General features: G+C 32.5%; 1 protein-coding gene across 1 annotated transcript; it reads right to left on the bottom strand.

The window, feature by feature from the left end:
- Nucleotides 1-497: 497 nt before the first annotated feature.
- On the bottom strand, nucleotides 498-7,422 carry LOC138331581 (uncharacterized). Its single transcript, XM_069279282.1, has 13 exons — nucleotides 7,382-7,422; nucleotides 7,072-7,138; nucleotides 5,862-5,969; nucleotides 5,433-5,522; nucleotides 4,873-4,962; nucleotides 4,389-4,538; nucleotides 3,831-3,908; nucleotides 3,382-3,444; nucleotides 3,002-3,097; nucleotides 2,439-2,519; nucleotides 1,780-2,019; nucleotides 1,303-1,525; nucleotides 498-916 (listed from the first exon to the last, which is right to left on the bottom strand). The coding sequence occupies exons 2-13, from the start codon at nucleotides 7,127-7,129 to the stop codon at nucleotides 766-768; spliced, it is 1,428 nt and encodes a 475-aa protein (XP_069135383.1). The 5' UTR covers nucleotides 7,130-7,138; nucleotides 7,382-7,422; the 3' UTR covers nucleotides 498-765.
- Between the last annotated feature and the right edge of the window lie 8,956 nt (nucleotides 7,423-16,378).

Genomic DNA, 16,378 nt, shown 5'->3' with positions numbered 1-16,378 from the left:
GCCAGCTATGTTGTATGAATCGAGTTAATAAAAATTAATGTTCAAAAATCCGTGTCCGTAACAGTAAATATATTGCATAGAGGGCAAGCCGTCCTTAAATGACCTTGGCTGTTGATTGGACAAGTACTAAGCATTGGACAAGCAAGTACTAAGCACAGCAATGTCCACTTTACTTGTGTATTGTATTCAAAGATATCACGACGCAATGACTGCTATAATGTGTGATGCGTATTCCAAATGTGCTGCAAATTCGTCTCGTGTCTTTTGGAAGCATCCAATATTAGTAGTAATTTAGAAAAATAATAGCATTATATTCCATATAAATTGGTTTACTTTATCCGTCTTCAGACAACTTGTTTCTTTTTGTAATGCAAAGTAATTATATAAAAGAACATGGGGCTTTTGAATAAATATACATATTATTTTATTTATAAAAATAACATCTTAATTAGAGTCATAAATAGGAGCATATACCAATATAAACAAGACACACGGAATCAAGGTCGCCTTTTTTTATTCAGACCTACTTCCGTACGCATGACAGTGTAGGAAAACAGCTTCATTGCTATTGTTTTATATCGTTATAAAGCAAATCTAAAATATGACTAAAATTATATCGGTTGTTATAATGTTAATAAATTATCAGAGTTGTATCTACGCGGTGGTCCTTGGGCATGTCTTCGATGTTCTTTGATGGCAATATTCGGTTACTCCACAGGTATCTGGATGTGTCTAGTGTCTGTTGTTGTAATGCCTAGGTACAATTTAAGCGAGGTTCCTGCCGTGCTTGCACTTGTGGCGGATGTGGTTAAGGAATGGGCTCCTGCTAACTGGGATACGAGCCTCGAACTGATCGTGCATGACTTGCTGCTCCAACATGGCGTTCCTGGAGGCAAGAACACGGGCCTGGAGGCGGCTATAAAGAGAAAAAGAAATTTAAGAATATTGGAAAGTGATTTAAGAAAAATATTGGAAAACTAAGAAACTTCTGGCAAAGATTAGCGGTATCATTTCAATGTGATTTGAGATGTACAAATATTGCTTCTATATGATGTATACCTAATATGGCAATGACAACTCAAGAAAATAATTATGCTCCAATACTCTTTTTCAAGCGCCAGTTCATAGATATTTCAATTCAGTGAATTAATTTGACAGATATGTTTTTACAAGGATAGTGATAAATCCCTTTATAAAATCAACATGAAATGTAAACATTATAAAATTACAGCCGATTTCTGAAAAATAACAATCTCCATGGTAATCCTAATGGATAAAGCATGTGCGACCTTGACCACTTACGCGTGCATGAGATCGGTGAGGAGTTCGTGGACGGCCTCCTCGGACACAGCTCCCTGTCTGATTCCTTGTTGGACAGTCATGACGTGACGTACAACCTCGGTATCATCACCGTAAGCGTGCATGAGGGCATCTTCGGCTCCCCTAAGGTAGGCTGGGAAGGCAGTTGGTGGCCTGTAGGCGTTCTGGCCATCGATGTTGATCTCGAAGTTCATGTTCATGGGCACTGTAATGAATGAAATGAAGATTTACAGTTTTACCTTTAATGCAATAGTAAGTCGTATTGTTTCAATTAATTTGCCTTATTAGGTTACATAATAAATTATATTCAAAATAGAATTATATTTTCACAGGCTAAACATATTTTCGAGTTTAGCATTTTGCCATAAAAATCGAGAATCAAACACGCAATCATAAGGTCGTGTACAAAATAACAGTATTAAAATGACAAAATTTGAGGCTAATTAACGGTATGCTTACTTGGTCTCCTCTGCATCATCATTTGCCTCTGTTGCATCATCATTTGCCTCTCCATCATCATCTGTTGTTCAGGGGAGATCTCCATCATTGGCTGTTGCTCCTCTCCTCCCATATTAAAGATACCGCCGAGTGACTTCAGTCCATTGAGGAGCATGGGCAAGTATTGCATGGGGTTCTCCATGATGCCGGAGTTCTTCATCTTTGACATGACAGCCTCCTTGATCTCCTCGAAAGAGGAATCTATTCGCAAAGAGAGTATAGTATTAGAAAATTATCATATTGAGATACACACAAATTTACTAACAACATATTTAATTCTACCACTTACTTAATTTCATCGAAAGATGAATTTAGAGTTTAAAAAAGAATTGAAGATATAAGAAAATCATCATATTGAGTTAAAACAAAATACTAGCAATAACTTAAATACCGCCGCTTCTTTAATTTTCATCGAAAGATGAATTTATTGTTATAAATAATGATGACATTTAAAAACGTATTGTATTAGATAATTATTGAATTAAACACATAGCCACTAGCATAAATATAGTTTCACTCTATGGTCCTATTTTTGTCATGATAAAGATTCAAATAGATTGTAAATATAACCTAGATTTGAAAAGAAATGATAGATGTTGCATTAAGAGGGTTAAACCTACCATCCTTGAACTCAAATCCATATCCATTGGCGGTGCTGATGAACTTCTTCTTGAGGGCACCCATGGCCTTCTCTGGTGTCTCTGTATAATCAACGAAAACAATTAATACCGGGTATTGAACCGGAGATTCGTCCAATAGATGATGCAAATTGAATTATCTGCACTCCGAAATGAGTTTTAGTCTGGTTATTGCAACTAAATATTTATCAATTTAAAGTTTTTGGTTTGTTTATTCTGTTAAAACAATATGATTAGATAAAATACTAAATTACACCTTTTAACATATTACTTATTACTGAAAACTAATTGTTTATCGTGGTAACTTGCCATATTCTTTATTTGCATATTACAGAGTTACCTATCCTTGCGGGTAGGAATTAATTGTGACGTCATGTGTTTGTGAGGGTAACAACATATTTTTCGGAGAAAACGACGTGAGTTTCACACACAAAATAATGACGTCACCTACCGACAGAGAAGGAATTACTGTTAATTGAATATTTTTCGTTGTATCTTGATAAACACCTATTCATAGGGAAAATCATAACAAAATGTATATTTACCCATATCCTCATCAGCGACCTCGATTCCGAGATCTTCCAAATATCCCCTCATCTTATTCATGACTTTGGAGCGCATCTCTTCTGGGGTGGCATCATCTGTATGAATAAGATAAAACCATTTAATATTTGCTGACTCAGCGAAAAAAAGCTTAATTATGACGAAATAGGCAATTTATTGTAAGAATTATAGTCAAAGTTATCGAATATATTTTCCAATTAGTCTATAATTTAATGAATCCTTGCATCATTTGTTTAATCGATTATTTTCATATCTATTACTTTTTTGTTGTTTTGAATTTGCTTATCTAATTTTTCGTTATCTTCTTTCTAAATTGCTGTTTTATTTTATTGATTCTTTCCAAACATTTTTGTTTCCGTACCGGCGAGTTCGAAGTGAGCCCTGAGGAGAGTCTCAAGTTGAGCCTTTATGGATTCGGGGTTCTCTATTAATAAAAATTGAAATAAAGTCAATAAAAACAGTTTACTGCAGTATATCAGAGATTTTGTTTTATTATATTCATCTTCAACCGACATCGATCGATGGTCATGAAAAATAATGGATCTGATAAGTATTAGCTATGATATTTGACATAACAATAATCAATGACTTCTGATGCAGTAAATGCTGAGCTTACGTAATTACAATTGAATAAACTTAACTTAATTAACTTTATTGAAGAACATTTTGACAATTTTAAACGATTTACAGCAGTTGCCATTTCCAAAACTATGTTTTGCGTTGCCAAGAACATAAAAAAGATGAAACAGTCACACATTAGTAATTCTTGCGAACATATTAATTTAAGAAATGCATCTATCACAAACATACCGGGGTCAATCTCGATTCCTTCAGCCATCAGTTGTCCCTTCAGGAGGTCCAGAATTTTCGGCATGGCTCCCTTGACGTCTGTTGAGAAGAACAAAACTTATATTTTAAAAATATTATAAGACACTATTGTACCGTGTAAACTAACTACTAAAGCTAACAATTTATCAACAGAAATAGAAGACAGATTATTTTCTATCAATTTCTATTTCAATTATATGACACCTGTGTTTTTAAACTAACTACTAAAGCTAACAATTTATCAACAGAAATATAAGACAGATTATTTTCTATCAATTTCTATTTCAATTATATGACACCTGTGTTTTTGGATATTTTCGATTTAATTGGTATGATTCAACCGTGGAAATGATCGAGGTCAAGGTCGAAACCGGAAAGCTTATCCTTGAATTTGAAATAATTTTTAAATGTTTCAACGTTAATCAATTGATTAAATATAACTTTTCAGTCATCTTTATCAAGATCGAACTCGTTGAGCTTATCCTTGACGGATGGAATGTTTTAAATATTTCATTTTTTATTAATTGGTTGAAGACTAACCTTTCAAGTCCTCAATGTCAAGACCGAACTCAGTGAGCTTGTCCTTGGCTTGGGCGGACAGAGTTTTCATGACGTTGTCCATATCCTCCTCCTCTGGGATTTCCATTCCCATGTTTTGGAGCTCGTTCTTCATGATCTTCTTGAGATCTCCTGTGGGTAGAGAGTGAATAACTATATAGTATACAATTATAGTCATTGATGAAGTCCATGTATGATCGTCAAAATTCGCGAAATTAATTACCTCGCGAAATTTATCAACAACACGTAGTGTATCTTGTCGTAAAATTTCAAAGGCTAAAAAGATCGTGAAAATAAATTTCCCCGAATAAGGTCAAAATAGTAAACCGCGAAATTTTACACCCGCGAAACTTAACAACTATACAGTATATACTAATGTATTATATCACGTGTGCATATTTTCGAAGGCACATTATGAATTGAATTATTACACTTATCTACGCAATGGATTATTTTAGATAAGTACCGTTGTTCACGCTTCCCATCATGCCCTTGATTTCATCCATGTGTTCTGGGAGGTGCTTGGCAGCCTCGGAGATCTCTTCCTTGGTGATACCTAAGAAAATAAAAAACAATCATTTTCTAAGAAACTTTTAGCATTGCAAAATTCATAGAATTGTAAGCATGTAAACTTGATCCATAAAAAGATAACTTTTGTGAACTATAGTTATTTGAACTGAAATTGCATAGCGAGAACTTGAGACTCCAGACCTTAACGAGTATCAACTGTACACATAAACCTAATAACACTAATATTATTTTTATGGAAGCACGATATGACATCGTATTGCAAATTAAAATATATTCCATTGGGACTGAGATATATTCTGTTTTAAATTATATCATATAAGAAATCAGAATGGCTTACGTCATTGAACTAAGATATAATACACCTCATTACCCATAGTTAGCATTAGGTTGCCTTAAAACCTTGTACTAATAAATTCACTTTTATATGTAATTACGGAACTGTTACATATATGACCTTTTGACCTCCACAAATCTAGTACACGTTTTACTACTCACCCATTCCCTCGACCATCTCCATCATCTGGGGTGGCATACGGTCAATGATTCCCTTAAGCTCCTCTGGATCGACATCCTTGATCATGGATGCTGGGAGAAAAAAATGTAGAAAACAATATGAAATAGATTACAATGCTTCCAAAATTAAGAACAACTTATATATCATTCTTTTTTGTTCTGTCGCGTCTTTAAAGTACAAATGTAGACACTGACATTTCTATCCTGTAAAGATATTTGCATAATGTGAACGAACGTTTTTGGCAGAAAATAAATTACGATTTAAACAAAATATAGAAATTTGATTAGCGTAAACGTATATTAGTGTAACAACGCCTTCATAAAAAACACTAAAACACTAGCACCGCTAAAAAGTACGTTTACATTACATGTGCTGTATATTTGTGAACATTTGCATGCGTGAGTACTTACAGATATCTTCAAGGTTGAGTCCAGCTAACATGTGTTTGGCTTGTCCCATAAGGCCTCCAATGTTTCCTAATCCGCCGAGACCCCCAAGCATACCCTGAATGTTCTTCACTATAATAAATAACAAAAGTACATTTATTATATTCATCGATCAAAACGGAGTGTTTATTTCAATGACTTTTTAACACGCACCTTGAAATTTTCCGTTATTTGGGATCAAAGAAATCCGAAAGTTAAGCAAAAAATGTAAAAGAGTGCTCATTTCAACTTTTTAAAGTGTCAATGAATGTTTTGTTTTGTGGCATTATATAAATCGGAAAGTAAAAATAAAAATGTAAAGTCATTAATTGTTTTTGAAAAAGTCTGTAAATTTTTCGTTCGGAAAGTAAAAATAAAATTTGCAAAGATGTATAAATACAACAGAGAATTTTACGACAAGAATTAAAAGTCCTGTTGTGTATTGAATTTGTCAAAAAATCCAAAAAAATAAATGCATTCATTAAGCCTGTTTATATTTCCCAATTTGATGTTGCATTAAATGTATTTTAAAAAGTTAGAAAAAACAAAACAAAAAACAAACAAAAAGCAAACAAAACACGAATAAAAATATGTATGTAAATAAAATATGCTGATTTGTAAACTTCACGGAAGTAAAAACGTATTTTACTGTAGGTTTATTTTTCGATGCCATTTTTGAAATTTCGTTTTATTTCTAAAGTGTTGATGAAAGTTTAATTGGTTTATAAATGCAAATGATTTCATAGGTGTACATATAAAGCAATGAATCGTACTTGGGAGTGAGGTGTCACGGTTGATTGATCAGGTCACGTGATCATCAATCATCCTGAACGAGATATGACAGACTTCAGGAAGTGGGTTACTAACAACCCGGAAGTGTACACAAGATACAAACTAAATGAAGCGTATGTCATGTACCAAGAGATAGACACTATTTAATTTTTGGAAAAAAATGCACATTGATCAGTTCCCTTGAATTTTTTTGTTTGTTTGTTTGTTTGTTTTGTTTTGTGTTTTTATAATTGTCATTGCCAACTAAATGAAAAATATGAGGAAGTGGTTTTAAAATCAAATCAGCCGTGTATTTCCGCCAATTAATATATATATATATTTTTAGTCAAATAATTCTTCTAAAATAATGTAAAATGAATTTTAAATGATTCATGCATATGAATAAATAAGAAATGTTACTTACGGTCGAATTCCATGCCCATGGCACATGCCACCAAAACGGTTAAAATTACGATTCTCATTTTGGATCTCTGAAGATAAAATTACATATGATTAGTATTTATAATATGCATACGTCAAAAAGCGTTGTAATTAAAACAGGTTTTCTTATTTCGTTTGCCATTTTTCATCAATCAAAATGTTGTTGTTGTTTTCTTTTCTCTTTTCAAAAAAAATATATGATTACTCTATATTTATCCCAAATGTGTTATGCATCAACTGTTCCTGGCCGCACAAGTCACAAACTTATTCCGTTAAACCGAAACAACACTCACTTATGTGGACTCCAGTAGCTCCTCCGAAAGTCTGAAGATGGGGTAGGAACGGCGCGATTTATAGTCCTGGTGTCACGTGACTTTTCACCCATCCATCATCATACGGGGTATCACGGTCGGGTATACGTGTCGCTTACTTAGACCTTACTCTACCTCACGCGGAAGGAGAAGGGTTCGGGAGGCCCTGGGGCAGGCTCATGTGATGTTACTTCATACCACAGCAGATCAGTAAATTAACACAATATTACAACAGCTCGGCGTTTTGTTTTCACTTGAAGATCGTGGATGTATGACGTAACGAGATTTTACCTAGTCGACAAAATTTCTGGTACAGCATTGGTTTCAATAAAGGAAGCACATCGCATATTTATATAACAGTTTTTTTCGTAATGCCAAAATTTGCGTGAAGAACTCCGTCGATATACGAGGTTTAATAACCGTAGATAGAGAGGTTTTAATGAAAGAACAAACACAGTGAATATTAAGCACGAACACAAAGCAACGTTTAAATATATACTTAATGGTTTAAAATCATAAGGTTACTTCGGTAATAATGCAATAACCAATGTGTGCGATACACACATCACATTAATTTCATTAACGTGTATTTCAGGGAAAGAATGATCTTAAATATTACCATCGCTTTGTATTTGTTTATGTCTGACAAAGTCATATATGATTTTTTTTTTTCAGTAGATAAGCAACTTCAGTTTACATAGAAATGTTATAGTTAATTAACAAATTTAGATTACATAAAAAGGCGGCAGTTTATTTAACACTGTTTTTAGTGATGCGGTAATATATTGGTACAAGAAAATAATTTGAAAAAAATTTTTCTTTGCAATTGTGGGTTGGAATTTATGTCCATATTACTTTGTCTATTAATAATTTCATTTTAAAATAAATGTTTTTATGTCTTGATCCACTCTTGATGAACTACATTAATTTTGTAAATTGAAACAAATTTTGATTATTAAAAAAAATTGTTTTTAAATCACTGTTTCTACTTCATTTGTTTGCTTATTGATGCAATGCGTTTTGAAAAAACTTATAAAAATATTGTCCACTGTTTAATATTTGCTGTCTTTTTTAAACTGTTACATTTTTATATCACTCATACACAGTGTTTTGTTTTATTTTGTTCATACAATGTAGCTTGTTCTATTTTCAAATATAGGATTTCATTCTTCAAGCATTGTTTGTACCAAGATAACAACATGTATTTGAATTACTGTAAATACTTGGAGAGATGTGTTTTATTCCCATTTTTGTAGTGAATTGAGTTAATTCTAAACCTTACATAAATATTAACAATTAACTAATTTAGGTCAAACAAAAACAAAATAATTCAGAGAGATGTTATAAAGCTTTAACACAAAAATCAGAGTGTGCTCTAAATAAATCTCGAAGGCAAATAATAATCATTATAACTCAATAAAGTCCTGTGAAATTCCTCATTACTGAGGGACTCTTTTTCCTATGAAACCATTACGCAATCGTTTCAGCCGATCAAATATGGTTTTACAGACTATGGTGTTATGTTTTATAGATGAGATGATAGCATTTTAAAGCAATGAAAGATTTGTTAAATCAAGATAGAATTTTGATTTGAAAACAACTTAAGTTAAATATGGTACTGTAAATTAACACTAACAAATATACTCTTCCATTTGGGATTTGACAAAACAAAGTTTGACAATTGTATCTAATTAAGAGTCAACCTTTGAAATTTTGACATCGATGAAATTGATTTTTATTATATATCGTGATATCCATTTAATGTACATTAACATCTAGCGATGGTTTAGTAATATATCGAAACAGACAGTTATGATAAATAAGTTTTGTTCAAAACATAATATACAAAACTGAAAGAAAATGCACGTAACAATATATATAAAAAAAACATTTATTTAATTCAATTCGATTAAATTTGATCAAACTCTGACAAAAGTTTAAAGTTGGAGATTATTTTATCGAAAGTAATGTTTTGCAGTAATACTAGTGATAATACAGTTGACCAAATGCATTCATAATAAAACATCATTCCAAATGGTTTTGCTTTGTCAAATACGTTAATAGCGTTAATGTGAAGTTTGGTGGGGTTCAATAAGGCATTACATTGCAGTTTATCTTTCAGAAACATTAGATATAGAGCCTGTAGAACGACTGCATCATATTTGCGTTACCAGTTTGTAATTTACATAACTATGATATTTGAATTAAAGTTCTAAACGAAAATTTCTTATTTTGATTTATTATATGAAAACCTAATTACTTCAATTGTTATCGTAGCTAATTTCCCATATATCAATAACATTCATATGAAAATAAACGTTATATTGGTTAGCTTTACAAGATCAAAGCGAAAGGCAACTGTGATATAACATTGGTAAATAAATCTGCCTAATGAATGGATCTAATATATCCTGTTCGCCAATTAAACTTAGTTAGATAACGTTTTACTGTATGAAATATGAACTGCCACCAGATAGGACCTCCGGCTGGTCACGTGGGTAGATCATGAATGAACTGTACTCTGTACATTAAGGTAGTTTTAAGTTATAAGTGGTTACGGAGCGTACAGGAATAGTCCCCGAGGTTGAACGAATGGCTGTCACCCGGAAGTAGCCAAGTCTTCACAGGGAACGTCACGACCTCTTTCACGCTTCATTGATCATACACATTCTTACCAATATAGGTCCCAGTTTTACGAAAAATTTATTCAAAAATAAAATTCTCCATAGGAAAGCATTACTGACGTTCAGGGGAAAATATGGCACATTCCTTATCGTTATGCTTTCCTATGGAGAATTTTAAGTTAAGGCAATCCTTAGAGTTTACAAATTCATGAAACTGACCCTTGAGTGACCAAATATATACACAGTACATGTTCACAAATGTGTTCACAAATGTGTACACTGAATATGTTCTAGTTCTACCTATTTACAGTGGAACCCCGGGTAAAATGAATTCCCCAGGGAATACAAAATATCTTCAAAGTATCCAAATGTCAATATAACCAAGAAAAAAGGCAATTAATATGTGTCAACAGAGATTATAGTTAATTTCCAATTAAGCAGTATTTCAATAAAACCAATTTTAAATTAGGTGGGTTCCGGTATAGCCATTGGTGTTTATCCGTCCTCATCACGATTATATCCTAATACTTACAAAATATGTTCTAAGTCAATCTGCCAAAGTATTCCCAATACACTGTAAACCGCTTCTTTACGCGATACTAAATTTTACGTTATTTTGCGAGAGTGCACAAGCGTAAATAAAACAAATCGCAAATAGTTGTAAAAACAAATAATGATTGCCCGATTGATGTAGAGCCCATGATTGCGAATTTTTGTATTCGCGATAAGGTTGGAAAAAACAATGACGCGAAATATTGAATAGGCGAAAATAACACTGTATAGAGAGTAAAATACTAATTTTTATATGATTTAATTAACAGTAAACCCAACAGTATCACTTGAGAAGTTTATACGTATTCTATGCATTAAATATACCTAAACGGAAACGTCTTTTTATTTTGAAAATGTGACTGTTTATTTTGTAGAGCGGCAAGAGTTATCGGCTTACCGTTGATACTGTACTTATAATCTTATAAACAATTACTTCTATCACCACTTCGTTTTCAACGAATTTTCTTACATTTCTGTAAACGTTGCCAAAGCACTTTTTGTTAGATAAATGCTGCTTTGCAAGTTCCGTAGAAAATATTTGTATAATTCCCCACCGCTTATTTCAAGAGACATCTGATGTTACAGTTTTGAAAATTTCGTTAGTGGAATAACGGAATAAGAACAAAGAACAAAATCACGACAAAGTTTTGTTACAGTTGTTTCATCATCATCAATTTTACAAAAGTTAGAAAAAACAAACAAAATGAATACATAAATAAATGAATGAATAAATGATAAATATTTGAAACACATCCGAACAAAGAGTTGTAGTTTCCTACAAACATGTATCATTTCAGGAAAAGAGTTTAAAAACAAAAATATTATATCAAATTGAAAATTTTGTCAAAATACATGAAATATAAAGCAACATTATGTGGTATCCAAGTACCTTTGTACCTCAGTAGATTACTGTAACTCAACTTTCTTTCGAATGCGATTTTCGCGAAAACTTTGATTTAAGTAAATGCCAAAGTTTATCTCTGCAAATTATTTACATTACTTACATGTATATTACTAGGAATTTCCATTCCATGACCATTTTTAAATCCGCGAATGTTAACCTCGCGTTTTGAAATGAAATCGCGAAATTAAGTTAGTTTAAGTATGCAGGGAATCATGCATTTGTTTTAACAATAGATTCTTATTTGTTTTCATACTAAATTCGACTTTCTGATTGGCAGATATGTTTTTCTTCATACTACTACGAAGAAAAAATCTGAGAAAGACGCAAAAAAAAACAGACGTTATCATGACGTCATAAAAGAGTCGTCGACATCGCGTATTGATTTAGAAAAAGATAATACATTGGAAAGTCAATGAATCGTACGTTTAAACTATTTGATGTTATCAAGTAGTAAGCATTTATGTAATCCTTTTTTAACTTCATCGAGTTATGAAAAAAAAATTGTTTGCAAACTGTGTGAATCCGCCTAGCGGGTTCTCACAAAAGGTTCGGTTATACTTCGATGAAGTTAAAAAAGTGACATCAATGCCTAAACCTCATATTACATGTAAACATCAATAGAAGATTTTCGTTTGTTATCTTTGTTAAAAGAAATATTTTGTATCGGCCTTTAAACAAGGCGATGATGGACACATAATAGATGGATGGATGTATTGAAAACTTAATGAAAAACTATAGAGCTTCTTCAGTGATATGTTAATTTGTATTTGTACGTAGTATAGAGTGCATATTTGCTATATGGAACTTGCATTGCATATATATACGAAATGTTTCAGAAAATGGCAAGTAAAAAATCATTTAAAGTTTTGGAGATAATTGCGCTATAAACAAGCACATATGGAATATAAATCTCACGAATAATATCAGATTAATAGTCTAAGAATACAGTCTGGAAAATTAAAATGAAAAATACATGTTGTAACCATTCAATTGAGGTAAGTGAAAACAATTCTAAATATCAAACAGAAAATATCGTATGTCAGTATGCGTAATGATTTACCCAAAATTGATTTTAACTGGTTTAGAACTGATTAATTTGCGTACTCGTTATACTTGTGCTACAGTAATGACAAATATAAAATACAATTGACGCCATCATATTTAACACAAATTATCTGACATGTGAATCGATAAAATAAAATTAGCGCTAAAATATGCATTAGGCCAAAAAATGTCTGTTTAGGTTTACATTGGCAAAAAATAGGGTCGGTAGGTTGCTATATATTTTTTAGTGTCTTTCACTCTAAAGTGATGGCCGGAATCTGAGATCGAAATCCCGACTTTTATTTATTTATTATTATTATTTTTTTTTTTTTTTAGAAAAGTTGGGGGGGGGGGGGATTGGGGTCTGTGGTAGAAGATTAGGGTCGGTCGGGTAACCCTAAACAGACATACATGTATTACTTTTTTGACATTATGGTGGTATTGTGCATAACAATTGTATATGATTTTGTGATAATCCTGCGTGCCAACGTGTTAACTTTTTCTTATTTTTTTATCAAAAGATTGAGTCTATATTTTGTAAAAAGAAAAAAGTTGTTTCATTTTCGGTTGTGTTGTGATTTGGGTGCTGCCAAGTTTTTTTCTTGTTATTTACGTGTACCATCCCTCTCTGTACATTATTTGTCTTAACAACTTAAAAAATCCCAATTAATATGTTGTAGGTTGTTGCATGCATACTCATGCTAAACATTTGCAGGGTTCCAACACCAAGCAATCTATCAGACGGTGGGGAGAGATCGACACAGTGCCGACATGCCAGAAGGAAAGAAACAGGCGGTTGTGGTAATCAAGTAACCCATTTCTTGTGGCTTCCTCTGTGGGCTTGTGGTACGATCCCCGACATGCATTTGGAACCACTGGTGTCTAGGCCACGAAATCAATTTATCATCGTTCATGCAATTCTTGGTTTGATGAAAATGTATGTAACACAGATTCAGTTTTATTTTACTTTTATACATAGTTGGATAAAACATTGTAAAGGGAGATATTTAACTGCTATCTGTGTAGATATCAAACTAAATCGAAATAAAAATATATACCAATTATCCCTTTAAGTGCGGGAAATAAAGCGTACATAGTTACGTTGTATTTATCTTTTGTATCTACTGAAGGAAAGGTAAAGGAACAGTACAAGCAAAAACAAGTTAAAAGCATCGATTTATATGATTTAGCATATCAAACAGTTTTCGTTTTCCATTGTGATTGGGAAATGTTGAAATGAAATTTATAGTTCACAGATTACTGCTTGTTTTAAGAAATAGCGAACATTAATTTGCTCTTTTTTAATGTATCGCGTCGACACCCTTCATTTTAAGAAATAGGAAAAGTATATTTTCAGAAGATATGAACTTCCAATACTGAAATCATAAATGCACCCAAGAACTAATAAAATATACATTAGATAAAGAAAGTTTGATATTTACAGAATTTTAGATTAAAACCCCCCCTATCCGAGATGAGAGAACATTTATAACTCTTTATTACTGGCAAGTAAATTATTTCACATGATCTACCTTAACTTGCTCTGAACAAGATCCTTTCCATGTATGCAATTGTCCGGTGAATGTCTGTATTATTTTACTGTCTCCTTGTGATAGTGAATTCTGTTTCATTATAGTGCTATCCAACTGAAGCATACTGCCGTCAAAAACTCCAAACAACACATCCCACGTGATACTGACAACGGGCCAACAAAACTTGATGAATACAAATGTAATATTCCAATGTAAAACGAGATTACAACGTGTAAATTGTAAACAACCATGCTGTCATGGAGATGTTCTCGAATGTTTCCAGCTGTAGACTATTAGAAAATTGCGCATATTTGAACATGTACATATTGTTTTTGTATAATCAATTGAAACCCTCATTTTAAGTAGAGTGCAGCATGAAATGATATATCCACAGCATGTCAGCAAATTAAATGAAAAGACAAACAGAGGGTCAAATCTAACGATGTAGATTTATTGCATTGCTACATGAATAACAGTTCAAAGGAGACAATTGACAATGGTATGTATAATATAGAAACATGGTCGTATATCTTCACTGCATGTTTACTGAATACTTTACCGACATGCTTATTGAACTTGATTGACATATGTAAAATCACAGATACATCACACAACTTACTGTGATAGATTCACAAAAGTTATTTTAACATTAGAAGATTCACAAAAGTTCATTTTAACATCAGAAGATTCACAAAAGTTAATTTTAACATCAGAAGATTCACAAAAGTTCATTTTAACATCAGATTTGCTTCTATATTTATTTACTTTTGAATCTATCCTAGCATAAAGCTTTCGCGTTATATCCACCATTTTAATATGCCATAGCAAAAATACAGGCGCTATGTCTGTTAGCAGACAAGTAGTTTGATTCTTTGATGTACATCGACAGAATCGAATAAAACTAGACTGTATGGCTTTGAAATTGGGCGTCACTCTATAACATACATAGGCAGTGGATTGGTAAGGTTTTCCCCTGAAATGCAGTCAGTTTCACTAAGACATAGCCTATGGGTGGATATAACGACAAAGATAGAAATTTTTATCGAAAATTATCTTGGCACGATCCGAGATGTTATAAAAAAACAGGCACGTGCGGACATTTCAGCAAACTTCTACAACGTTAATAAACTGCTCAATGAATGAGATAATAAAGCATATCTAACGGAAAAGTAAGGCATAGTTCAACGAATATGGTTTAAACCAAATATTTCGCCGTGGAGAAAGATTCCTTTGTTTCACTTACATACAATCTCCGTCAATATACCCAGGCTCGGTGCAAATCTTCACATGTAAATAAATGTGTTATTAAATTATAGTTACATAGCGCGAAAATTATCACATTGCGAACAGTGGACTTTTTGGCGTAAACATCGACACGCAAAAAATATATATATCTACGTGTGGTAAACACACGTTATGTTACAATATGTATGGAAAGGCAAGAAATTTTCATAAATATAATTATCTGAAATTTCCTTGTTTACACAACAGTAAACATTAAGTATCTGACAAACGTTTTACAGCACATATGCATGCATCCTTACCATCAGAAAAAAGTACAACGAAACTAGTAAGGCAATAAAAGGACAATTTAATGTCTGCTTAATATATTTATAAATGTAATATGAAAACAAAATATTGAAAATTGTCCACGGTTCAATTCAGCAAATAAATGTATCAAACAAAGGTACTAAAAATACAACTTTCTTTGAAGTCGTCTTACTGTTTTTAATACAAATGTAAATATGACAAACCTAAACATGAGCAAATCACAGGTCAAACGATTGAAACGTACAGATACACAATTAATACTTTAAAATATCTCAATTTCCAGTCAGGCAAATTAGCAAATCTGATAATCGAAAAGAAGCAGGGTTTTCTTCTATGAATAGATGGCAATGCTAAATTCTTTCTTGAGACATTATGATTACCTTTGATGATTTTGAGTTTTGAATAATGCCGATCATCATTTTACAATCAGAATATAATCTGTTCTAAAGATAACCAGTTTTAATTCAGATTATACAAGGTATGTAATTTTGGCGATCACCGGATAATAATCAGAATTTTGAATCGTTATGCTGCTATATCGCCTGTTTCATTTCGGATATAAAAACGTACAGTGTAATGATCGCCATTTTAAAACCAGAATACAGACACTATTCTAGCGATCTAGCTATGCATGGTCAAGCAGTACGCATTCAATGACATTACTGACTTGTATGCCTAAAGGTTTATAACACTCTAACATGTATATCGCGTGCTCAGATCCATATATACATCTGTGTATATTTTGTAATCCCGACTCCCGAGGCAGTCAAAT

This window comes from Argopecten irradians, chromosome 9 (assembly GCF_041381155.1).
Source record: "Argopecten irradians isolate NY chromosome 9, Ai_NY, whole genome shotgun sequence".
NCBI classification, from domain to species: Eukaryota; Metazoa; Mollusca; class Bivalvia; order Pectinida; family Pectinidae; genus Argopecten; species Argopecten irradians.
Note: the sequence above shows the minus strand (reverse complement) of the source record. Positions and strands in the feature narration are given on the sequence as shown.

Coding starts and splice junctions, on each gene's coding strand:
- LOC138331581 (XM_069279282.1), bottom strand. CDS start 7,129: ATGAGAATCGTAATTTTAACCGTTTTGGTGGCATGTGCCATGGGCATG. Junction 5,970..7,071: donor CATGGGCATGGAATTCGACC/GTAAGTAACATT, acceptor TATTTATTATAG/TGAAGAACATTCAGGGTATG. Junction 3,909..4,388: donor TGACATTGAGGACTTGAAAG/GTTAGTCTTCAA, acceptor TCTTCTCAACAG/ACGTCAAGGGAGCCATGCCG.